Source organism: Phytophthora sojae, assembly GCF_000149755.1.
Source record: "Phytophthora sojae unplaced genomic scaffold PHYSOscaffold_5, whole genome shotgun sequence".
NCBI lineage: Eukaryota > Oomycota > Peronosporomycetes > Peronosporales > Peronosporaceae > Phytophthora > Phytophthora sojae.
In genome coordinates this window covers 4957031-4980585 of record NW_009258119.1, presented here as the reverse complement: position 1 = coordinate 4980585, position 23555 = coordinate 4957031, and the positions used below count along the sequence as shown (strand labels likewise).

At 52.7% G+C, this 23555-nt stretch overlaps 6 protein-coding genes across 6 annotated transcripts; 4 read left to right on the top strand and 2 right to left on the bottom strand.

The window, feature by feature from the left end:
- Positions 1–3517: 3517 nt before the first annotated feature.
- PHYSODRAFT_263184 (hypothetical protein) lies at positions 3518–4030 on the top strand (the record flags this gene model as incomplete). The annotated part of the gene is made up of 3 exons (XM_009531388.1): positions 3518–3615; positions 3657–3856; positions 3945–4030. 3 exons carry the CDS (start codon positions 3518–3520, stop codon positions 4028–4030), a joined length of 384 nt encoding a protein of 127 aa, XP_009529683.1.
- A 7616-nt stretch (positions 4031–11646) lies between these two features.
- Positions 11647–12573, top strand: PHYSODRAFT_561650 (hypothetical protein; the record flags this gene model as incomplete). Its single annotated transcript, XM_009531387.1, has 5 exons — positions 11647–11716; positions 11878–12024; positions 12096–12161; positions 12234–12375; positions 12458–12573. The coding sequence occupies exons 1-5, from the start codon at positions 11666–11668 to the stop codon at positions 12571–12573; spliced, it is 522 nt and encodes a 173-aa protein (XP_009529682.1). The 5' UTR covers positions 11647–11665.
- A 15-nt stretch (positions 12574–12588) lies between these two features.
- PHYSODRAFT_545481 (hypothetical protein) lies at positions 12589–15212 on the bottom strand (the record flags this gene model as incomplete). Its single annotated transcript, XM_009531386.1, has 4 exons — positions 12589–13996; positions 14084–14191; positions 14522–14957; positions 15015–15212. The coding sequence occupies 4 exons, from the start codon at positions 15210–15212 to the stop codon at positions 12690–12692; spliced, it is 2049 nt and encodes a 682-aa protein (XP_009529681.1). The 3' UTR covers positions 12589–12689.
- A 382-nt stretch (positions 15213–15594) lies between these two features.
- On the bottom strand, positions 15595–19648 carry PHYSODRAFT_334130 (hypothetical protein; the record flags this gene model as incomplete). The annotated part of the gene is made up of 3 exons (XM_009531385.1): positions 15595–18330; positions 18412–19372; positions 19455–19648. 3 exons carry the CDS (start codon positions 19646–19648, stop codon positions 15595–15597), a joined length of 3891 nt encoding a protein of 1296 aa, XP_009529680.1.
- A 197-nt stretch (positions 19649–19845) lies between these two features.
- PHYSODRAFT_508748 (hypothetical protein) lies at positions 19846–21224 on the top strand (the record flags this gene model as incomplete). Its single annotated transcript, XM_009531384.1, has 3 exons — positions 19846–19947; positions 20018–20116; positions 20181–21224. The coding sequence occupies 3 exons, from the start codon at positions 19846–19848 to the stop codon at positions 21222–21224; spliced, it is 1245 nt and encodes a 414-aa protein (XP_009529679.1).
- An 80-nt stretch (positions 21225–21304) lies between these two features.
- Positions 21305–23526, top strand: PHYSODRAFT_545478 (hypothetical protein; the record flags this gene model as incomplete). The annotated part of the gene is made up of 7 exons (XM_009531383.1): positions 21305–21398; positions 21468–22237; positions 22329–22440; positions 22512–22650; positions 22720–22844; positions 22918–23051; positions 23117–23526. 7 exons carry the CDS (start codon positions 21305–21307, stop codon positions 23321–23323), a joined length of 1581 nt encoding a protein of 526 aa, XP_009529678.1. The 3' UTR covers positions 23324–23526.
- Positions 23527–23555: the final 29 nt, after the last annotated feature.

Sequence of the window (23555 nt, the reverse complement as noted above, 5' to 3'; positions counted from 1 at the left end):
GATCCTCATGCGGGAGAGCGATATCCCTCTCACGGCTGTGAGCACGCCGAGCGGCATGCTCTGGGAGTGGCTAGTAATGCCACAGGGTCTGAAGAACGCCCCTGCGACCTTCAACAGGTGCGTGACGCACTTTTTGCGCTCGGTGCGCGACTTCGCACCGAGCTACTTCGACGATGTGTTCGTCCACAGCCGGGCTGCGGACGGGATGAGCGATGTTGAGATGCACAAGGTGCATCTCCGGAAGCTGCTTGCGCATAAGCGCAAGCACAAGCTCTATGCGAACCTGAAGAAGTGTATCTTCGGGGCGAGCGAGATACCCGTGCTCGGGTGTCTCGTTGGGAAGAACGGTGTCCGCCCTGACCCTGAGAAGGTCAGAGCGATCAATGAGTGGCCGACGCCGTCGAACGTCAAGGAACTGCGGCAGTTCCTTGGCTTGGCCACGTACTTGTGCAAGTACGTGAAGGACTACGCGGGCATGATACGCCCGCTGTCACAGCTCCTGAAGAAGGACGCCGAGTGGAATTGGACTGCTGAGTATCAGCAAGCCTTCGATGCAGTCAAGAGGCGCCGATCTTGGCGGTGGCCGACCAAGATCGCCCATTCCACGTTGTGTGTGACGCATCCGACTTCGCAATCGGATGTGCGTTGATGCAGCACGATCACGAGGGCCGTGATCGTGTCGTCTACTACCAATCGCGTCAGCTGAAGCCAACTGAGCGCAACTACCCGGTACATGACAAGGAGCTCCTTGCCATGAAGTACGCACTCGCGAAGTTCCGAGTGTATCTACTCGGAAGCAAACCGTTCGTGGTCTATACGGACCACGCGTCGTTGCGGACGGCTGTGAAGTCGCCGCACATCTCGCAACGAATGGCGAGATGGCTCTCATTCTTCGCAGAGTATAACTTCCGGGTTGAGTACAAACCCGGAAGATTCAATGTGGTGGCCGACGCGCTCTCGCGTCGACCTGACTACGCCACGACTGATGCCGACGTCAATGCCATTGACGCCATGCGATTGAGCACCCCGACGTCGTCACTGTTGGACGACGTGAAGGTCGCGTACGCGCACGACGCGGACGCGCAGCTCTTGCTGGCCTACGGCTCAGCGCCTTCTGACCAAGCTCGTCGGAAGCTGCCGAAGCATCTTCGTGCTCGTGCACACCGTTACCGGGTGCACGACGGGTTATTACTCTACAGTGCAGTCGACGACAACGCGGACCGCGTTGGACTTCGTGTTCGGTCTTCCCCCGGACAGCCAGGGGAACACGGGCGTTGTGGTCTTTGTTGACCGCTTCAGCAAGATGGTACATCTTGCTGCGGTACCCGCTGAAGTGACTGCGAAACAGACGGCACGTCTGTTCGTTGACATGGTGTTCAAACACGATGGCATGCCGATCGACATTGTGTCGGATCGAGACCCGCGCTTTACTGCACACCTTTGGCAAGAAGTTTTTACACTTCTTGGGAGTCAACTTTCGATGTCGACTGCGGACCATCCGCAGACGGACGGGCAGACCGAGCGCGTGAACCGCGTGCTCGTAGACGTGCTTAAGAGCTACGCGCACTCGTTCCAACACTGGAGCGAGTGCCTGCCGATGGCGGGAGTACGCCATCAACAACTCGGTGCATGCCTCGACCGGGCATACACCGTTCTACGTGAATGTCATCAGGCACCCACGCCACCCGAGTCTACTCGGGATGGTGGGTCCTTCCTTAAGTGGGGGAGGATCTACGACTGCAACGCAGCAGCCGCGACTACGCGCAAGAAGAAGAAGAAGCACGTGTCTGTGCAGGGCACAGACACCACGAAGACAAACGCAGAGGCTGGGCCTACTGCTAGAAACGAGCTGAACGAGTTCAACTCGGACGCAATCAACTTCGTGCAGCGCAGACAAGCCGTCATGTGGTTTGTCCGAGACGCTATTGCAGCTTCTGTCGACCGACAGAAGCTGAATGCAGACAATGTTGGTAGGGGCAACACTAATGAATTCAAGAAGGGTTCATTGGTTTTGTTAGCAACTCAAAACCTGCCTGAACATGCAGTTTCCGACTTCGGGGCGAGCAAGCTCGCTCCGCGCTTCATCGGGCCGTTCACGGTGTTGGCACGGTATGGCAACGCCTACACGCTAGATATTCCATCTAGCATGCGCCTCCATCCGACCTTTTACGTCGGGCGGCTGAAGCCATACCGGCAGCACGAGCCACCTAGCTCGGCTGGCCCGAAGCGGAAGTCCCAGCGGGGGCGAACCTCTACTCCAGCGCGTGAACGGGCTGGGCCGAGCGCGCGACGCGACCTCCCACGACGACAGAGATGTCCGACGCGGTCTGCGAGGCCTGATCAACTTGATCTCTCAGGGTCGCCATCTCCTGCTTCAGAGCGGCGAACTCACGGCTCTGATGCTGTTCCACAACAGCGACCCGCTCCTCGAGCGTCGGGCCAAGGTCAACCCCAGGTTGACCATACCCGGGGCGTGTTCCCACCACCGCCGCCTCCGATCCGCGACGCCCGCGGCTCAACACGCTGGATTGTTGAACGTATTGTGAACCATAGTATCCCGAAAACGAACCGGCAGCTGGTTCGTTATCGTATTCGTTGGAGAGGGTTTCCGCCCCACCAAGATACATGGGAGCCACGGGACGTCCTGCTGCAGGACGTTTCAGACTTGGTGAGGGCATACGAAGCCCACCATGCGCTACATACTGGACCGTAATGCGAGCGCTGCTGCTAACAGCAGCGCCCGAAGACACTTCGAGGGCAGACATAGGTACCTGCCCCCCGCGGCAGCGACGCGCTTCGCACGTTGCCGCGCATGCTACTCAGCAGCAGAGAGGTTCTCCGCTGCTGCGCCAGCGGTCTTCAACTTCGACGCGCTCGTTCCATTACGAGCGCGCTCTCTTCAACGTCACGCATTGACCAAGCGGTCAATGGTGGTTGACGTGCTGGGACCGGCACGTCTAACCTTGACGGGGGGATGGTGTAACGGGGTTACACGCACAAGTGGCTACAATCACTTGTAACTGTAACAGACACGACGTCTGTTAGAGGTTCGAAAGACTTTCTCGACCTTAGCGTAGACACACCAAAGGCTACATACATTTACGATCACCACGACGGGTGGTCCATAGAGACTTAGGATTCCTATTGGCTGAGAGCAGCATCTTTTAGCCAATGAGCGACATGCATAGCATTGGAATTCTGCCAACCAGCCGTTGGCAGGTTTCTATCTTAGAATATTACATTTAGAGGAAGTCAGAAACATAAAACAAAAATAGCAGTTCTCATCTTCTACCAAAACCCGCTACTTGGATTCTTTATCTTGTTTAAAGTATACTCGTGGATCTCGAGTATACTTAACTCAAGCAAAAGAATCCTACGATTCCTCATGCACGTGCGCATACGTGTAAGCCGTAGTAGTGAGCCAAGGTAGGTCCATTACAGACTAGGCCTCGGGCGGGGTGATGGCCCTCGAGGCCAGCAGCAGGACGAGCAGGCTGAGACGAGGACGCCGTGCAGGATGGCGGCTGAGTGGAGGAGTGGGAGAACAGGCTGGACGACAACGAGGCTGCAGCTCGAGCAGGAGAAGGGCGTGACGCAGGACAGCAGGGCGGACGGGTAGGTTGCGGTGTTGCTGACGCCGGAGCTGGTGTCGGCAGCCACGGCGGCGGTGGCATTGCTGGCGGAGGCGGTGCAGGAGATGGATTTGACGGAGCTACTCACGGTGATGCTGGCAGCAGCGTCAGTGCTGGCGGCGTTGGTGTAGGTGATGGTGTTGGCGGTGAAGTTGGCGCCGGAGCCCGCCCTCGAGACCGGGACGCGCAGCAGCAGGAGGAGCAGGAGCAGGCATGCGGCTGTGGTCTCGGAGGGAGGCCTTCTGGACTAGCCGGGGCTGTGCAAGCTGGGCGGTGGCGTGGGGTTGGACTGCAGCTGCGTCCCCGGTCCAGTACGGCGGAAGCAGCAGCAACTCGATGAGGTGGACGGCGGCGCGCCGGTGCTGCAGGACCGTAGAAGGCCCGCAGACTCTGGATGAGACGGCGATGGCGCGACAGATGCAGACCCGCGAGATGGAGCTGCTCTTGCTGCAGGAGGAGGGCGGGCCTGTCGACGCGGTCGCGCTAGGCGAAGAAGGAAGGAGCAGAGGCCGCCGAACCAGACGAAGAAGTTGAGGAGGGGCAGGCCGACGTGGAAGTGATTGGCGCTGGCCTGCTGACTGATGGGGGGGGACGACCATCGACTTAAGCGCGCCCAGCGATCTCCGCGGGGCAGATGTTGCAGAAGCTGCGCGTCGAGAAGAAGCGCTGAAGGGAGACATCGCCCTACCAGAAGAGCTGGAGGAAAGCGGAGACGACCAAGCGTTCAAGGACCAGCGTTACCGCGAAAGGAGAAGCGAAAATTGAGAGAGGTAGCACGCAGTATTCAAGCTAAATAAATTTGTATTATATTTAGCGGATGGGCATTGTTTTTCTGCAGAGGTGTGCTCGAGGAGCATTGAGACCGCAAGACGTGAACGCTCTTCTGATGGCGACCTTCCTGCATTGCAAGATCCCTGTTCAAATCGATATATGTCCGAACGAGCACGGTATTTTTAAAATATGAGATTTTCTTGCTTTCACTATGATCATATCAAATATTTTTTAGGATCAGACATTAGGCTGTTAGTAACATATCGGACAATTCGGGCACATGACCTTTGAAGCACTCCCATTGGTCCAAACAGTACGACAAAGGCTTCTGATAGGTGATTTGCTAGTGTCATATTGCAATGCGAAAATTGGTGTGTCCGAACTTTGATGCTATTCTACCACATCGAGTGATTTTGACTACAATAGATGGTTCCAACACATTTCCGGGAAATGGTGAGCGATTTAGACTACGGACCTTTCCTTTGGGAGTTCGCACTGAGTGATTTGGGCTAGGTACGATGATCCGCAGAAATTTTTTGTGAGTGACTACACCTTTTCAACTTCAAAATGGCAAATTGCTAGTTCAAAATGACAAAACGTAAGTTCAAACTGTCACGAATAGAGACAGGACCGTCTCACAATCTTATACGAGCACGATTGGCTGATACAGCTCACTGTCAGCCAATAGATATTCGACACGCTGTATTTCTATATATCCCACTATTACAAACAGGTCTAAGTATCGGTTTACAAAGTATTGTCGTTTTGATTGTACATTTTGACGTATTGAATTTTCTTTTTGCCATTTTGAAGTTGAAAAGGTGTAGACTACGGATCCTTCCTTGAAGACAAATGATCTAGACTACGGATCCTTCCTTGAAGACAAGAAGTAAAACGACCACAATCTAGGCTCCTCCTCAGTTCAGCTTTTTCGGTCGCCGCAGTACCCCCCCCCCCCCCGTGCTCACGGTAAAAAAACTCCGCTACTGTGGCGCCGAACTAGCTGGACTTGCACCGCATCGGAATTATCACCACCTGTGCTTCATCATCTCGCCATCGCTCATGCTATCGTAGGCGCGCAGTGCTGAATTTGTATTAGACTTTAGCATTATTCTATCTTGGTAGCAGCGCGCCGAACACCCTCCGCGCTTTAGTAGATCAAAAATCGCTGCACAAACCACTTGCATACCAACTAGAATACCGGGCATCCAAACATTTCAGAGCTGGCACCGTCGTACTTAACGTTTACCCTTAATCTCTGGAAACCGCTGTTTGATTCCATCGGATTGAGCAATCCGCCAATTGAGAAGCATTCAGCGGATTCCGCTATCCGCTAAACTGGATGAGGAACACGTCCACCGGAATCCGCTACCTCCAAATTGCACTGTAAAATTACATTAAACCACGTGTATTATGGGATAGAGTGTATGCAATTAGAGGTTCAATTAGTTGCCTTTACTTACACCTAAGCTTACGTCAAGTCCTCCGCCAAGCCCTTGTTTGCCAAAAGACTTCGAGTACTCGGGTCGTTGCCGGACTGTAATACTCACTGCGTGCACCATATCCACCGCCTGTTGTGCGCTGTCTTTGCCCTTCACCCTCGTTTGCTGGGGCACTTGCTTTCTTCTTCTCCTCCTCGTTGTACTACTGAGTGACTAGGCTCCCTGCAGTAGTCGTCTCGTTTGCTTGCTTTATCCGCGCGTTTACTGATTGCAGTCAGTCTTCCCTGTACGGCAAAATATAAGGGGCTATGAAATCAAATTGCCAAGATCAGCAGTGCATTTTTACAGCATAAGTCCAGAACATATTGTTATCACAATAAGCGGATTACATTGCGTGCGTAAAGCGGAATCGTTGAGCTACACTTCCTAACGACGAGCAGTCGTCAAGATAGCTCGTAACCAGGTCGGTTGGCCTCTGCTTTGGTGTAGGAGACTCGATCTTGTTCGTGACTCGTGCGCAGGACTCGCCAATACTCTGAATACAGTTGCTACCTCCTGTGACGTTACACAACAACTTACTGGCACTGCGATTCAAACAAATACATGTCGGTATGCCCATCAGAGTAGGAAGTTGTGTTATCTCACAACAAACTAACGACTAATTGTCTTTCAGCAGCAGCACAAGTTGTGATTCACAATGGGCGAGCGCTCCAGCTTTGTGAAAGTCAACTACTCACTATCTAGCCCCGTCAAGAGCAAACCGGCTGCGGCTACGTCAACCGTCAGCTCTTCTTCATACCGCTCATGAATCCGATGATGGGACGCTGACAAAATGAGCACGACGCCAACGGAGCCGTAGCCAGACAACGACCCGCTTCGGAGTGATAAGTATTTGCAGGGTGACGCGGTCCAACCGACTAATAACAAGCGGGTCGGCGAACCACGTGAACTTCAAATTGAGCGTGGAGATCATGACGATACGCCGCACGACGAGGCCATCTAGACCGATGACGTTTCATGGCACGGTAGTGGGAGCGTCGGTGGTCGTGTCCCTCCCTGTCCGGTGCAGGCAGCGACAAGCAGCTTTCTTGAAGCAGCATCCCGTAGTCGGTGGAGGTTGTGGTGTGGATACCCCCAAGACTGACGAAAACCGCGACGAGCGCAACTCCCCAGTCTCATTTGGGGTGTCTGCGGTGCACGACGTGGGAGCTGGAAACGTCGAGGCGTCTCCGAGCGAGGACAAGCCTCAGGGACTTAATATCACGCAGATCCCTTCACGCTACATTCGCTCATGGTGCCTAATCTCATCGGGGCACACCTTTTAAAAGGACGTATTTAACGGTGGAGGGACATGCATTAAGAAGTTCAGTAGCTGAACGCTAATGAACGCTTGTAAATAGGCTAGTTGTCCTAGAGATTGCCGTCAGCCTACTTGCTGTCGGGGCGGTCCATGTCCGTCGCGTACTCGGCTAGTGGCGTGCGTTGCCTAGGTCTTATCTTCCTTGTCGTCATCGATGAACTATGACACGAGAAGAGTCGCTGAAGGAGAAGAACACAGTCCCAGCAACTTTTACCAGTCTGACCAGGTTGGGATGGTAGAACTACGCGATCGAATCGCCTCGGAGATGTGGCACGACTTCTTGATGCTACTGGCAGGGAGGGGTGGAAGGGTCGGTGTAGGATGGCTGTGCTAAAACTACTTTAGGACTCCTGCTTCATCGCCGGATATTCAGCGGAATTAATCCTCCCGAATTTGGGCGGATAACCCTTTCGTTAGGCGGATTGACGAGAAGCATATGTAAAGTGCATATTTATCCTTCAGGCTGCTCGACTTTCTACTTGCTCTACGCCTACGCAGTACCTCATTGAACGCACTCGGCCCAAAAAGATGCCTCTTGTGTTCCACAAACGCAACAGCGGATTGTGTAATCCGCCAAAACGTACATATCCGCCAAAATGGCCCAAATCCGCTGCAATTCCTGTCTGAGGAGCACACCCACTCAACTAGTTTGCCACTCCACCGAAAAACCTCTACTTTTCCGAGAATTTCAAGAAACCATGCGATTTCTGAAATTATTAAATGACTTTACTTGATTTCATAAAATTTTACTTCATGTGCGCCACATATCAGGTGCATCGAATTAATCCTACTTCGTAACCGAAGTAGTACCAGGAAAACAGAACAGGTAAACGCACAGCGCACAACTTAGGCGCGTCGCACTTGCGGCGCACCAGACGCCCGCGCTGTGCGTTTTATAATATGAACATCCACAACTACCCGATAAGCAGACTTTTTAGTGCAATAACACATTTACGATAATACCAATTTACTTTCTTACCTCCACGCTGTTAATAACCAAGTATATGCAAGCTATTAGTGCAGCAGCGCCCTCGCAAGCATACAACTATGCTTACCTAACTTCGTCCTGGTGTTGCGTCTTCGGGTCGGGCGTGAGAATGGGAAATGATTCGAATGAAACTTGATGAGGCGATTGATGGTTCATCATCGATAGAGACCGACTAGATAATTATTCAGATGACCTATTAAGTGTACTTTCATACAACTTCAATATATGATGGATAGTTAAACGCGTGCGTTACACGCACGGCTTTATGCGACTCCGAATTGATCCTGTGCCGGCTATATCAGTAAAAAAACACTATTTAAAAATATTGTTCTTAATTGAAATTGTACAATTAAAGCAAATGTTAAAATAGTTAAATAATATTGAACTATTTTTCATTGTATGAATGCTGGAATTGCATTCAAATGCCTTATTTTGAAGTATTGTTGATGATTGTAATTGTTATATTTGAATTACAAATTTATTATTACTAATAGTCCAATAATAATGAGCTATTTTCAAATACGATATTAAGATTGACACTTATATTTGAATATCCTTTCTTATAATAATAATATATATTGCGTACGCATATTTATGGGGACAATTATTCCTATACATATTTAAATATTTTGTTTTGACACAAAATGAAATATCTCATACTAAAATATAGTTATCCTTTATAAGTCACGTTTCGAAGTCTTTACTTTAATAGAGGCTTACTTTAAAAAGTAGAGGCTCGTGGCAAAGGTAAATTGACGTTGCTCCGTATACGCCGGTATTCTATCTCTTATATAGCTTTAGATTATTTCGGATTTATCGGATTTGACGTAGCTCCAACTTCCAAGCAACTCCAGAAACTACAGTTCTCTAGTTTCTCTCCAAATTCATTAGCGTATCTTTTCGCAGATCACAAGATCTGAAAATCTTGCGTAATCACACTTAGGCGTGTCGTGACTGTCGTCGCAAGAGCAATTTGAGATCTTGAAAAAGTATCAACAATCTGTAATCACAGCTTTTAAGATCCCGTCATTTCTACAATACGACTTTGAAGCAGGCCTCGAAAAAAATAATTATTCAATTGCAATTACTGTATTTGTGTTCGGAAATATGTATTATTGGTTGCCGGTCGTATTGAAATTTCTATTATTGAAGCCCAATTTCCAGTAAAATGTTTAACTATACAAAAACCAAGTTTAACGTGAATCTCCATATAAAAGTAATTGAGATAAATTCATATTATTGGTGAATGATATATTGAAATGATTATTATGGAGACCGAACTTTTGCAATTCAATATGATACCATACCATGACGGTGCCTACACCGGCCGACACTATCTATCATTGGTGGAAATGATGAATTTCAATGATTGGTCTAAACTACTGTACTCATTAACACTTCTCGCATTTTCAGTTTGCGTCGCTGCCCCGTGACAAACTCCACGCCCCCTTCCCTCCAGGCTTCGCGAGCGGGGCATGCGGTCGTGCACGGGCGCGATCAGGACCTCCAAGATGGCTGAGCCCCAGAACACACAGGACATGACGGGCAAGAGACAGCAGAAACCGGGGTGAGAAGCCACCAAGAGCGCGGAGGACGGCGGGGGGCCCAAGGGCACGAAGGACGGCGAGATGACCAAGGGTACGAAGGACAACAGCCCTCCCCCGCTGGCACGTGCACGGCCATCTCACACACGGACGCGCGGTGCTCGTACCCGGCCACGGGCGCGTCGGGCTAGTGCTCGCACCCGCTCGGATGGCGCGCGTCATGGCGCTGGCCTCCAAGCCGCAGGCCCCGAAGCCTGCGACCACCAAGGGCTCGGCGGAAAATAGATGCACCAAGTGCGTGGAGGTCGGCGGAGGGCAACAGCGAGGAGTGGGAGGAGGAGGAGAAGGAAGACGAGGAGGGAGGACGCCCGATAAGAAGCCTCCGCCTGGCGGCCGCCCACTCGCCACGCTGCAGGCAGCAACAGCAGCAGCACGCGGAGCTGCAGAGCCAACCCAGTACCACGCCCCCGCAGCAGTAGCCGCCCTCGTCCCAGTACCGCCATTACAACCAGCAGCACCCGAAGCAGCAGCGCGGCGGCTGCGAGTTGTCGATCGCCGGGTGCGGCGGAGGGCACGCTCGCTGATGTCGAGCTTGGGGGGGCTCCTCCCGGAGGGGGTACTGCTGCTACTGGCGGCGCGGCTGGTGCCGCCGCCGCTGCATGGTGGGATGGCGCTTTCTACAGGCGCGGTGTTGCTTAATGCTGTAGTGTATTGCACGAATAGAATGTATATAACAGTGAATATTTCTAATTCTTGTACCACTCTCAACTGCTGCGGAGTCACTTACATGTATTGACGGCGGTACCTTAGCGGCAGTGGCCATAGTGTCACCAACAATGCCTCACCCAAAGCAGCTTTCTACATGACACAATGCTGCTTCGGAAATAGCGTTGCCGAGAAACTCGGTTGAATTTGTAGAGCAAGTGAAAGCGCCACACAAAACGCTTCGAACAGGCAAGCAGAAGCAATACAAAGTCAAGTGAAGTGTCGGCACCGTGCAAAATATGTGTTTAATCACCTAATTACTTAACTTCACTATAGGTGGATAACATATCTCGGCCGCCCTGCCTACATTATACGTCGGCAGGAGTGTCGGCAGCACATACACCTACCCCTCACGTTGATCATTGGATAAAATACCATCTATCGCCCTTCTCATTCGATAATAATCGGTCATCGACATATGATTGGATCATGACAGCCATACACTGGCTAAGTATAAAATCATATGTGTCGGCACCGTCACGATATTTATCCCTATCGTTACCATTCGTGACCAATCGTCTGATTGTCGGTAAGCATGTTTTAAAGTGGACAACATGTTTTGCAAACACTTCGCCGAAATAGGCATGTTTTAGCGTTTCCCCTCTTCGGCTGTGCTCATGAACGCCGCTCGCTGGCTCGCCGGACTGTTTGTGATTGAAGGAATGAAATTGCTTCGTCGCTGAGACTGCCCTAGAATTATTGTGTCAGGACTTTGTAACGTAGGACTCCTACTAGGAGGCCGTTACGTGTGGTCGTAAGCTTGTGCAATCGATGCTCGTGTGCAGACCATGGTTCAACCAGGAAATAAGGTTACAGTACTCTTCGCCACCGCATCCTACTGCTTCAGCCGGCTTTACTCATGGCGCTATTCGTTCGCGCAATATCCGATTGGACTTATTAATACAGTATAAAGCTAATGCTCCCTCCGAACACTAGGCTTAGCTCAAACTGATAGCCCAGGACCCTTCTACTTTAATGCATGTAAGTTACTTCATTGTAGAGGGCTGGACTTTTGCAACTTTGAGCATCGCGCGAGAACAAAAGTCCTCCCGCTGATGGCTCGGTCGTACATAATCAAGTTTCAAGTTTGACAATAGCAATTTGACAATATATTGTCAAAAAAATACTTTTTGCGTCCAAGCGGCGACCAAGCAGGGCGGAACATGCTGGAGACTCGCCGCAAGCTGCTCAACGCGGCGCTGGGCGGCAACATGGTGCGTATCTCCTAGTACCAACTGATGGCCAAGACGAGGCGCTCCCCATTGCTCTGCTTTTCATCTCCATCCGCGCTGTGGTTTGCCCTCGACGCGTCGATTGAGTCAAGCGGGAGAGTCCCCACTAACATCCTAATGCAAAATGACTCTACCCACTGCAGGTGCTGTCGTGCGCTCTGCTGCTGACCACCATGTTCCTGCTGGAGACGCCGTACGTGGGCTTTAACGCTGCAGTCACCGCCGGCGTCTACGTGGTCTTCACGTTCGTGGCCATCGTCATCCTCAACAAAACGCCGTCCGCCTTCTCGGTGCGGCATTGAAGCTGTTGATTGAGACCTTGCACTCTAGTAGGGCTGTCTGACGGGTGGGTGCTGTGTAGATTGGATTCCTGGTCGGAGCTTCGTTCTTGGTGCTGGTGCTGGCCTTCCAAGGGGCTCTCTACTGGGTAGGCTGAGGAGCAATCGTAACTGGAAGAAGCGTTTGCAGCTATCTGAAGCTGTTGGTGATGGTTGTGTAGGGGCTGGAGGCACGCAATAGCCCGCGACGAGCGACTCCTGGATATGTGGCGTCTGGACTTCACGCGGTGATCTTTGTGGTGCAGTGTGTGGTGACAACTGTCGTGGTCAAGTCCAAGGAGGACGTTATCGATACATACGCAGGTAAGTTGCTGCCGTCAGACCCTCGTCTACCATAGCGCGTTGGTCTTACCTGCGTGTATTACCATGTGGCTATGTATGACAGCGTACGAGTACATCCCGGACACCGGATATACCATCGACAACGTGATGCTCACCAACATCTCACGCACAGCATCACCTATCAATTACCAGGCGACAATCCCCACCGCAGACATTTGAGCAAACGCAAACAAGAAGATGTTCTGAGTGTACTAACAGAGTAAGGTCTGCTCGGGCTGAATAGAATAACCCCGCTGCACAGATTACATACATGTCCAACGAAGACGCCCTCTGGCTCAGCTTTGTGACTTGATCTCTCCGCCGTCGAGATCTTGCGTCCAGTCGAACGCTCCCCAGTCCTTCAAGAACGCCAGCACCTCCTTCTTCTCATTCTCCACTGAGCGGCGATTGCCACCCCCGCGTCGTCCGTACTTTGGCGGTGTAACATCCAGCATGCCTGCCACGACATTGACGCCAAATTCTCGTGGAAATTTGTCCTCATCTTCGATCACGTGCGCATATCCACCACGTCCTTCGCGGGTACGCCACTCAATGTGGAAGTACGAGAACGTTGGTGGCACGTGACTCTTAATGCCGCCCTTGCTCGTGTCAATGATCGGCTTGTGGGTGCTCCACTCCCCATCGGCTTGCATCAGCTCCTGCTTGAAGTAAAGCGGCGTGTCCAGCGCCAGCTCGGAGTCCACAGGAATGCACTCGATCACTGTGTGCCTCTTCCGGTGAGGTGCGCTTGTTTGCTCGATAAACACCATGCTCATGCCATATTGCTTTTCGCACATACGAACGAGTGAGTCCTGGAAGCGCGTGATCTCCTCGCTGGTCTGTTCATCTGCTTGAACAGCCGAGCACGTGTGATCACTCGGCACGATCACGCAGTGTCCGGGATGCAGGCGAGGCCGGCTTGGAACTGCTAGGTAGGTAAACTCACCCAACGACAGCATCAAATGCTTCTTGAAAGCTGGGCTCTTCATGCACAACTGGCATTTCTGCGTTCGTTGATCCCACTTCTTCGTCTCATTAACGGCGAGTGCATGTTCACGTTGTGCTTGAGCACGCCGAGTCAAATTCGAGCCGGGCTCCTGTAGCATCTTCATATCCACTTGATCCTCCTCATCGAATCCACTCGAGAGGTTCTGAGCGTTCACTTCCGTGCCCTTGTAGTGCGAACCCAGCCGAACAATATTCCGAGCATGAATAGAATCCATGTTGCCTTGGCCCACGCGGGCACTAGACATCCGCTCTTCACGCACAAGCTCCTCAAGCGAAGCTGCCACATCCGGCCCGCCAACGTCCATGGGATCTGCACGCTTCTTCTTGCCCTTGCGCGATCCATACCGCATGTCTTCTTTCTCCAGCGGTGGCAGCGCACCAGTGATCGCTTCGTAGTGCGGAACGGTTGCAGCTGTCTTATCACGCTCGAGCTTGGCCTCCAGCTCATTGAGTTGTTCTGTCAGTTTCCGGAACAGAGCAGACTTGCCCATCATCTGAGCCCGCAAGGCCTTCGCTGCCAGCTTGTTAAGCTCAGCCTTCTCGTCTTCTTTGTCGGCACTACTTCTTGCCGAAGAAGCCGACACGGAGCTTTTATCTGGTGACCCAGGAGCCTTCATACCCACAGTATCTGGTGATCTGTTCTGCTCGGACATCGAAGTGGTTGAAGATTCCGATACGCCACCAGCATCCGCGGAGGTGGCCGGCTTCTTGTTGCCATACAGGAACGCATTACGCTTCTCCAACTGCAGTCGCTCAGCTTCTAGCTTTGCTTGATCGATGACACGAGGAGCTGGAGCTTTCTTCTTCTCTTCAGCCGGAGCTGGTGATGATGACTTCTCATTCTTAAGCGGCTCTCTCCTTCCCTGCAGCTTGCGTTCAATCTTATCAGTTGCTTCGCGCCTAATTGGAGAGCGAGATCTAGAGCGAGAACGTCTGTTTGACGTTCTGCTTCGCGGACGCTTGGCGTGGTCATACCTGCCACGACTGCGGCTACGACTGCGGCAGCGACTATGCTTTTGGCGACGCGAGTCGCTTCTTCTCGAGTTTCTATCGTCATTCTCTCGTGGACGACTGCTGGAATGCCGCTCATCACGTCTGGAGGCCCCCGTCCTCGCACCACGGTCTTCAAAGTCAGGTAGCTTGTCGTAGTCAATGGGTTCGTCCTCCTCGTCCTCCTGGTTGCCTCTGCGCGTAAGGCTTCGATCCTTACGCCTTCCTTCACCGCGTCCGCTCTCCTCCTCCAGATCCTGCGTCACCGAGCGCTGCACTCTACTCGAATACTTCGACAGCAACGTTTTATCCTTGGCATCCCTTCCAATCTCGAGCGTGCGTCTCGTTCTACCACCCTCCTCCTTCTCTTCCACCCGATGGCGCTTGTACTGCAAGTGGGCATTCTCCCTTGCGGAGCCTCTCGCGCTCTCTCTGAGCTCGCTCACCGAGCCAAATCTCTCACCTACTACCTCCTCTAGAGCCACGCCAGAGGCACGCGCTCGGTCCTGCGCGCGTTTGAGCATCTTGGCGCGCCAACTGGCGCCTCCGTCTCCGAAGAGCGTCATCTCTTCGTCTTCTCCTCCTTCGGTCTCCTCCATTGGTGCTTCTTCTTCTCCCCGTACTACCTTGCTGGAGATTGTGGGGGCCGCGTCGGGGTTCTTTGGGTCGTAAAGACCGTAGACCATGCCCGTGACGGGCTCCCGCATACCGGCGTCGATCTCCTCCTGGATCTTCTTCTGCTTGGCTTCGGCCTGCAGCTCCTCCTGCGTCTTGAACTGTTCTACCGGTTCTACCTCTCGCCTCATGAAGGGCATTGACATCCAATCGTCGCGGGGTAGAGAGTTCCTATCCTGGGTAGAATCCTGTGTCTTCTTCTCATCTACTTGATCTTCTTCTTCTTCTTCTTCGCTGCTGCTGCTGTATTCTCGGCGCTTTCTCTTGTGCTTCTTCTTATGCTTACTGTCTTTCTTCTTCTTCTTGCTCTTGTCCTTCTTCACACGCCTCGAGTCCTTCTCGTCGCCCTCCGAGCGGCGCACGAACGTGAGCCCCTGCAGCAGCGAGCTCATGGTTCGAATGGCTCGATGATACAGCTCTAATAGTTATTATGCGCTGATTGGTTGAAAATGTGGTGAATATCGACCAATCAAAGCATTTAAACAAAGTTGAAGTTGCCTTGCACATTGAGGACATGGGTTCAGGATTTTAGGACACTTTTCGTAGCACTTGCAGCCCTTCCGGTGTGCACCCGAGCTCTACAAACTTGTTGTCAACGACAGCTTCGTCCGGGTCGATGGACGCTCGAGAGAGCTGCACGGAGAGGGACAAGTAAGGCGGCATCCTCGAGATGGCTGCGGCCTCCCTCGGGGTTATGGTCGGATCGTCGTGGGCCGCGATGATATCGATGGTCGTGTCAAAGCCTCGCGTCTGCAGCAGCTTGGACAGACCCAAGACGGCGTAGAACTCGCCCTCGGACTCGCTCCGGGTCGACGCGTACATGTCGTTGCGGAAGTACAGCCTCAGTGTCGGGTTGTTGCGCAGACACGCCTGCACCATGAGCGTCGTCCCTGCCAGCCAGAACTTGTGCGTGCAGTTGAACTGCACCTCGAGATGCGATGCATTCATCAATGCTGACTGAGTTGCAATTGCATCCGCCGATACCGAGGTGGACAGCGTTCCAGAAGGAGTTCTCGAGGTTCCTGGCAGCCGCTCGAGAGCAGACCGCCGCTGCGAGAACAACGTGTAGTGGCACTCCCATCGGCAGCACGAACGCTCTCGAGACTGCAGGTTGTGCGCCTGGTTGATCAGAAATACGAGCGACCACATCCACTTGCGATTGCGAGGAGACGGGAGAATCATTGACGAGCCGATGGTTGGTGGTGTGGAGTTGTTGTTGTCTTCAGCTTCAGCAAGCTCCGAGCGCGGTGAAATGATGGGTTTGTTCAGCAGCATGGCCATTTGTGAGGCACTCTTTGCCGGAGCACCAGTGCTGTCACGAAGAAGCTCCTGCTTTATAGCAGTGGCCGATGCCGCCTTCGCGTCCTCCTCGTTGTTGTCGGGGGAGTTATTAAGACCCATTTGTCTGAAATGGGCCTCTTGTTGCTTCAAATTGGCTCGCTCGATCATCTGCTCCAGCTCCTTGTCCATTTCTTCATCCTCGTCCATCAATGAAGTTCTGGATGATGTCGGTCTTGTGGTGCCGGTAGTGCTCCTCCGTTGGGTCATTATGGTCTTCTTTGGAATCTCAACAGGTTCAGGAGCTGTGGGGGTTATCGGAGGCGGTTTTCTTACGAAAGTACTTGATGCTCGAAAGCAGTCCATCCACTCAGATGACAAGGCATCACCTGTTGTGTACGTCTCGTCAGGGACAAAAATTCCGTTGTAAACTCGCAGTCGATGCTGCGACGTGAGCAATTTGGAATCGACGTAGCGCACGCGCTCGAGGCCGATGTTTCCCTTGATATTCAGCATCTCTCCGGTGATAGCCATGCACGCGTAGTAGTCGATCTTCGTCACGTACGAGCTGCGGAACTGCGTCATTCGGATCTTCGTAGATCCCAACACGATCGCGTGACTAGGTCCGTGCATCTGCATAACTAGATCCGACATGCTTCCGGCGGCTGGTACCAGCGCCGCTCGCCGGTTCTTCGGTCTTCGTCTCGAGTTCGACGTCATCGGATCTTGGAGAGGCGGCTCCGTAGCGCGGATTAGTTGGACTCGGACGCTGTTGTCTTCAGTGAGGAATGGCGTAATACCGCTTGTTTCCTTCAACTTTGACTGGAGCGGCGTGCGTGGCGCGAAGAATGGTATGGTACGAATCAAGTTCGTGGGGAGCCAGTAGTTGGCGTCGTTGTTGTTCGATGGCGGTTGGTGCTGACGGAACGTCTGCGAGTGGGATAGTTGCTGCCAGGAACTCTGCCGTCTTGAAGACTGCGGCTCCGATTGATCACTATCCGCTCCGTCGTCTTCATCACTCAGAGAGCTGGCAGTGCTGTCTCTCCGTCGACGCGCTCCGCTTGGTGCTTTCTCGCTTGCCTCCATGATATCGTCAGGGTTAATGGGGATACACTCGGTATATCCCAATGCATTGATACGCAAGTACAGGCGCGACGCGTTCGCACGTTGCGTTCGTTTCCTCCCTTCTGCTGCTGCAACTTCATCTGCGGCCGCTTCTATTCGAGCATTCTCCTGTTCAGCGTTGTAGAGCTCCGGAGGGATGTCGTAGATGGCGTTGATCACCAATACCAAGCGACACAACGTAAGTTGCGCTGGGATGACGGAAGCGCTCACAGTCGGGTCCAGCCCATAGCTTGGATCTTGAACTCGACTAAGCCCTTCTGTCACCGTCTTAGTGTTCGGCAAGCCCAACGCGGCCGAGAATTTCGTCTCGATGCGCTGCAGTTGTTGGTCGCGCTCGTAGATAGCATAACAGTGGCTGCAGACACTCCACGACTCGTACGCAACAGCTGACTCCGGTAGCTCCCGAGCGAATGCAGCGGAGAGAAAAGGTAGCGTCTTCTCTGGGGGCAGACGAGATCGGATCCGCAGGAGCATGTCGTTGATCATCTTCAGCGTCATCTTGAACGACAGCTCACTGCTTGGGTAGGCTGCGAGACAACACTTGCATTGGACCAATTTGTGAATATGTCGTTGTGATAGAGGAACAATCGCTCGTCGGTGGCGCAGTCGAGCCTTGCTGCGTCGATCCTCAGTGTCAAAATTGTCATCGTCCTCTTCGTCGAGGATCACCGTGTCACGATAGTTCAAGTACGCCATTCGCAGCTTTAGAGGTAGCGAGAACACACGGCCAGGATGGACTTTGTTCTGCACCTGGAACGCCTTCACCTGCAGTAGCCACCACTCCCCACCAGCATCTTTGACGAAATCCGCCACAAATGTCTGGAGTGAAACTCTCCAACGCTGCTCGATATACCGCACTATCTGAAAAACACAAACGAAAAATTGCAGGAAAAGATAAGTGAATCGTATTCGGGCCAGGATGTCACCGAGACAGCAACTTACTCGCAAATTCAGCTCGGAGACAGCTGCACACCCACGCTCTGTTAGCTTGACGAACGTGCAGCCTTTGTCCGTTTGAACACTCGTGCAGAGTCGACTGACCAGTGGAACTCCCCCAGGACCATCCGGAACAGAAGTCGTAATAGTTGACGAGCTACTTGACCTTATCAGCCCTGGACGCGGCGAGTTCTGTGGCCCAGCAGTTCCCGAGGGTGGGGATTGCGGCGCACTCGAGTCTCGAAATGGCTCGATGTTGCTGATCATCCACGCGTGTGGCGGCTTCCCCGCCTCGTAGACTGCTCGCTGAACGAATGCCTTGGACCCATTGCACTTGACAAACTGCTGGAGAGCGAACGACTTGTGCATGGCCATGACCCCGTTCAATAGCGTCTTGACCTCTCCGAGATTCAGTAGCCGTAGTTGATTGCCCTGCGAGTTGAATACCGGCGAACCTTGTTGAATGCTGGTACTATTTTGCTGGTTCGCCATCGTAGTGATGGGTTCTTTGTAGACCACGAGGTGTTGTTCATCCGCTATTGCCGGAGCACCGTCCGCAAACTTATCGAGTACTTGCTTGTCACTAAACTCGGTCAACCGCTGGACGTATCCCTCTTTGTCGGTGTAAATCCACACGGCACGCCCCGTTTCGCCGTACAAAATCGTATCCGGTACGTTCAGCTTCAGCGCCAGATTCTGCTTTCTCGCTGTGAGTCTTGAGCTGTTGTCACCTGACCCAGACGCATTGTTAACACTAATGCTGTGACTTGGCACCCCTCCTCTCGCAGTTCGTGGTGGAGCAGCCTCTTTCGCGGCGAGGAATGTGTAGAAATGAACTCCTGGCATAAAACTCGTCGAGTAGGAGAAGGCTGTGGCTGGATCAGTGTACGAAACCACACTAGCGGCGCTTCGGTAGCGAGCGACACTCCGATCCACGTAGATCTCCCCCTGGACTCGAGAATCCTCACTATTGGTGCAACAAGAAGAGAAGGAACGAAGGTCATGAGATCGAAGAGGTATACCCAAATCCTTCAATGGCAGAAGCGTACGGTTGTCCGAGGTTTGAGCTTTGGCCCAACTCTGCTGAGGTCTTTTCCGCTTGGGACAACGCTGTCTGTAGTTTCTGCTGTACGAAGCTGGCCCGGGCGGTGCTGGGTCGACGGGTGTTGAATCTTCGAGCTTGAGATGGCTCCTCGCTATTGATTTGCGGTGGAGAGGCTCCATCACTGATCAGCGTCGACATGAAGCTGCTCCCGCCCCCAACTCACGGAGCATCGTCTGGAATACAGTATCTGCCACGAGAGACTCTCCGCCCAACGTTGAAACCGCACAACGTCGGTGGGCGCGTCGTCTGGGGGATAAGTCAACTATTTTTGAGCAAAACTTGCAGACAACATTTTCCCTCCGAGTGAGTGCAGCGGCGAATGTCTCGTTGGCGCGATGAGTAGCGGTGACTTCCAAGCTACGGCAACGCAGTTGCTACATCGACAGTCAAGCTCACAGCAGCATCTTCGCCAGTACACGTTCGCCGCAACTATTGCAGTTAGTCAAATGTTACGGAGTCGAATGCTACGATCGTGGCCACCTCACATTTTAATATGCGCGTTGGTAGGATCGATTCTTCTCGGATAACTCGCTGGATCGGCAAAAGCGCGTCGTAGAATGCGCCAGGAGGAGGCAAGCTCGCGCTCGCGATAAAGCCTTGCAACAGGTTTGTACGCCGAAACCTGCAATTTCGAGTTAGTGACCCGCTGATGCTGACTATCACATTGAAGGCCTATCGTGTAGAGCAATTAGAGAATGAGCTCGCCGAAGCAGAGCGAGTTCGAGTACTGAAGGAAGAGCGGGAAGCTTCCCGGATGGAACGAAAGTTGCAGCACGTTACTGCAGCCTACATCCAGTACATTTGGAGGCGATACTGCCAACTAAGGACAGAAGCGGCGTACCGACACGCTCGAGCTGAGCGATTCCTAGTTGATTTCCTTTCATACAGGAGCTGGCGAAGGAAGAGAATCCGACGTCACGCTTCGTTTCGGATTCAGCGCAAATGGCGCAGGCATCGCGTGGAGAAGAAGACACGACTCAGTCTCGCCGTGGTGGGGAGGTTCTTGCTCCCTCTAATCCAGAAGCGCAGAGTTCGGGCACAGCAAAATGCAGTGAGAATACAACGCTGGTATCGGCATCAACGCGCTCGACGGCGTGACAAGTCGGCTCGGACGATCCAGCGCGCGTGGCGAATATCCGTCTCCAAGGCGAAGATCAGGTACTACTCGAGGGCATATCGCCACCTCGCCAACTTAAAGCGTCTCGAGCACTCAGCTCGAGTGCTGCAGCGAGCTCTGGGAACTCGGGTCTTACAGCGTCGAATGCTGTACTTCCCTGAATTCGACGAGCATCCGAGTCTCATGGCTGCGTCCTGGCCGCCTCTGCGCCCTGCAGAAGAGCGCGCGCAGGAGTTCTGGAAGCTCGAGAAGCGAGCGCTGGAGGAGGCGACAGCAGAGCGCAAGCAGCTTGAGAAAGACGAGGTAGCACTGCAGTCCGATATTGAGAACCTTCAGCGCCGTCTAGCGGACGCCAAGCTGAGACGAGGCGAAGAGAGCGATCGCCTGCGTCGCCACTCCTCGCTGGAGGAGCATCGGCGACTCAAAGACGAGGAAAACAGGCACAAGCGCCTGCAGGAGCTGGAGGAAACTATGCGAAGGTCCATCCGGCTGGAGCTCGAGCGGGAGCTGGACACGGCGAGGAGGCTCACGCTGCGCACCAAGAGACATCACTTCAATGTAGCCATCTCAGACGATCAACGGGTCGAGCTCACTTAACTGTAAGCAATATCACAGTGCCTATTTTATCGAATAAGTGTTCTCATTGGTTAAAAAATATATCCGCAAAAACCAAAATTATGGGGAAGGAAGAGCTGCTGGATGCGCTCGCGGGATTGCAAGCTGCGGCGTCTGTGGAGGGTATTTCCGCGCAATTCGAAGTGATCCATGAAGGTGAGACGCAGGTCTATCTACCTATATAAAATTTATTCTCCGTCTAAGCGTATTGACTGAGATATACAGCTCTGAGCGACATCCATCGCAAGCGCTGGAGGTTCCTGGAAGATTCTTGCTCCGTCGTGCTGCGCCAAGTGTTCGGGTTGGTGTCAACAGTTGACGATGATGACATGCAAGATATCGACGCTAGACAAGTGACGATTTCGATGCAAGAGGGGCTCAACCTGGGTCTCCAGTTCATCGAACCGTTGATACAGTCGACATTGTCACTTGTTGACGCTCTGGAGGACGAGCAAGAGGCCACGAACCAACGAGCGGTGCTGGTTGCAGCTCTATTGCATCTATTTTCAAAGGTTTCTGGGATTTCTGGGCTCAGCGACTTGAGGGTGCGACTTGTGGCTGACATTCAGAGGTGTGGGGTGGAGCTTCATGTCATCTTTGCAACCCTTCGCTTCCGAGAGGAGCTGGTGGAGTGCCGTCGAGCGTTGCTGCCTTCGTACGAGAGCGACTCAGAGACGGAGTCTGACCTGGACTCGGAGGATGATGATGGCATGGCGGGCGACGCGGAGGAGTTTACTGTGGAGGATACGCAGTGGATTACGGACCAGGTGGCAAAAGGGTGGGGCTTGACGCAGTACAAGTATTTCCTGCAGACCTCGGGGCAGGAGTACGCGTTCACTGCGTGGTCATACCGCGGAATCGGAAATTTCGTGCACGCCCTGCTTACAGATGAGCAGCATGGACCAAGTGCTCTGTCGGCCGTAGTGTCCCCGTTCTCGTGGTTGTTCCATATAGCTGCGTACTCTCACTACATGATTCACTCGGAAGACCACCAAGTACGCTGTTGTGGTATCAAGTTAGGAAACATTATTGGGGAATAATCTGCTCTTTTGTGTATTGTTACAGGACCGCTTGCGTGGACTTAAGCTCCTGCAAGCTGCAGTGCGGCTTTGTCCTTTGAGAAAGCTGACCCTCCATGTCAATCACAAACGCAATTCCGAGACGGAGAAGCCGCTGTCATTTCGCGAACAAGCTGCGTGTACGTTTACTCGAGTGATCTTATGCAATCAAGCCCCGATGTTCACTGGTCACTTTTTCTTGCTCCTCCAGCTTTTCGCAATAGAGACTGGATGTCTCCATTGATACAGGTCATCACAAACGCGATGGTTTCGTTTCTGGCGGCCAAGGATCGATCGGCAACGCTGACCGTCCTAAAAGAGTTGGTCTCCAAAGTCTCGCCCATCGATCTGTAAGGATAGCTATCAACCCCAGCTGGAATTATTGTGTTTAACACTTTGTATTTTATCCATGTCGCCAGCTTTGAATTGCTCCGGGGCCTAATCACGCAGTGCCGATACGGAAACGTTGCCGCCGTGCTTGTCGATTTTGTTCGAGGCGACGCAGTTCAGGTGTGGTCTTCCCCCGACAAGAACGAGCAATCACGTACGTACCAACCTCAAAACGTCGGTGAAGTAGCAAACTGACCCACAAAGATCTGTGGTGATTTCGTGAGTAGCTTTCAAGACATCAGCGATTCGCTTGCTGCTTCAAGATGCGCTGACACAAGCAGCGGAACGCGACCTCGTTCTACATGCTGATCTAGTTGCGAGTTGTCTGAGTCTTCTCAGGTTCCTCTACATCCGTGACAAGGTTCGTTCATCATTGGTGAGCAACGCTAACGCGATAGGCAACTTACATACTCTTTCGTACCCCAGGATAACGAGACTGGTGTTCGTACCAAGTCGGCTGATTCCACGATCTGGGAAGTGTTGATGCGTACCAGCAAAAGACTCCAAGTAAAGATCGAAGAAACGATTTCTGGTCACAGTGGTGAAGGCGAGCAACATTCGGTTGACAACGACTTCACGCATTTAATGATCTTGGAGGCCTCTCTCGGGTCGACGTTGGAGCTTTGCAACTGAAGCCGGACAGCCCCTCAGCCTTGTCCAAAGAATTGATCACAGTTTTTCCGCGCTTGATCAAAGGAGACAAACTGGCGTGTTTGGCTGATTTGATTATACGACTCGGTACACTGGGAAGTTCCAGCTCCAGTGGCGTATTCAAGTCAACTGCTGCGAACGGTTCTAATAACTCGGTCACCTTTTGCTGGAGAGCTTGATCTCGTATCAGCACTTCAACGAGGTTGTCTTTCTG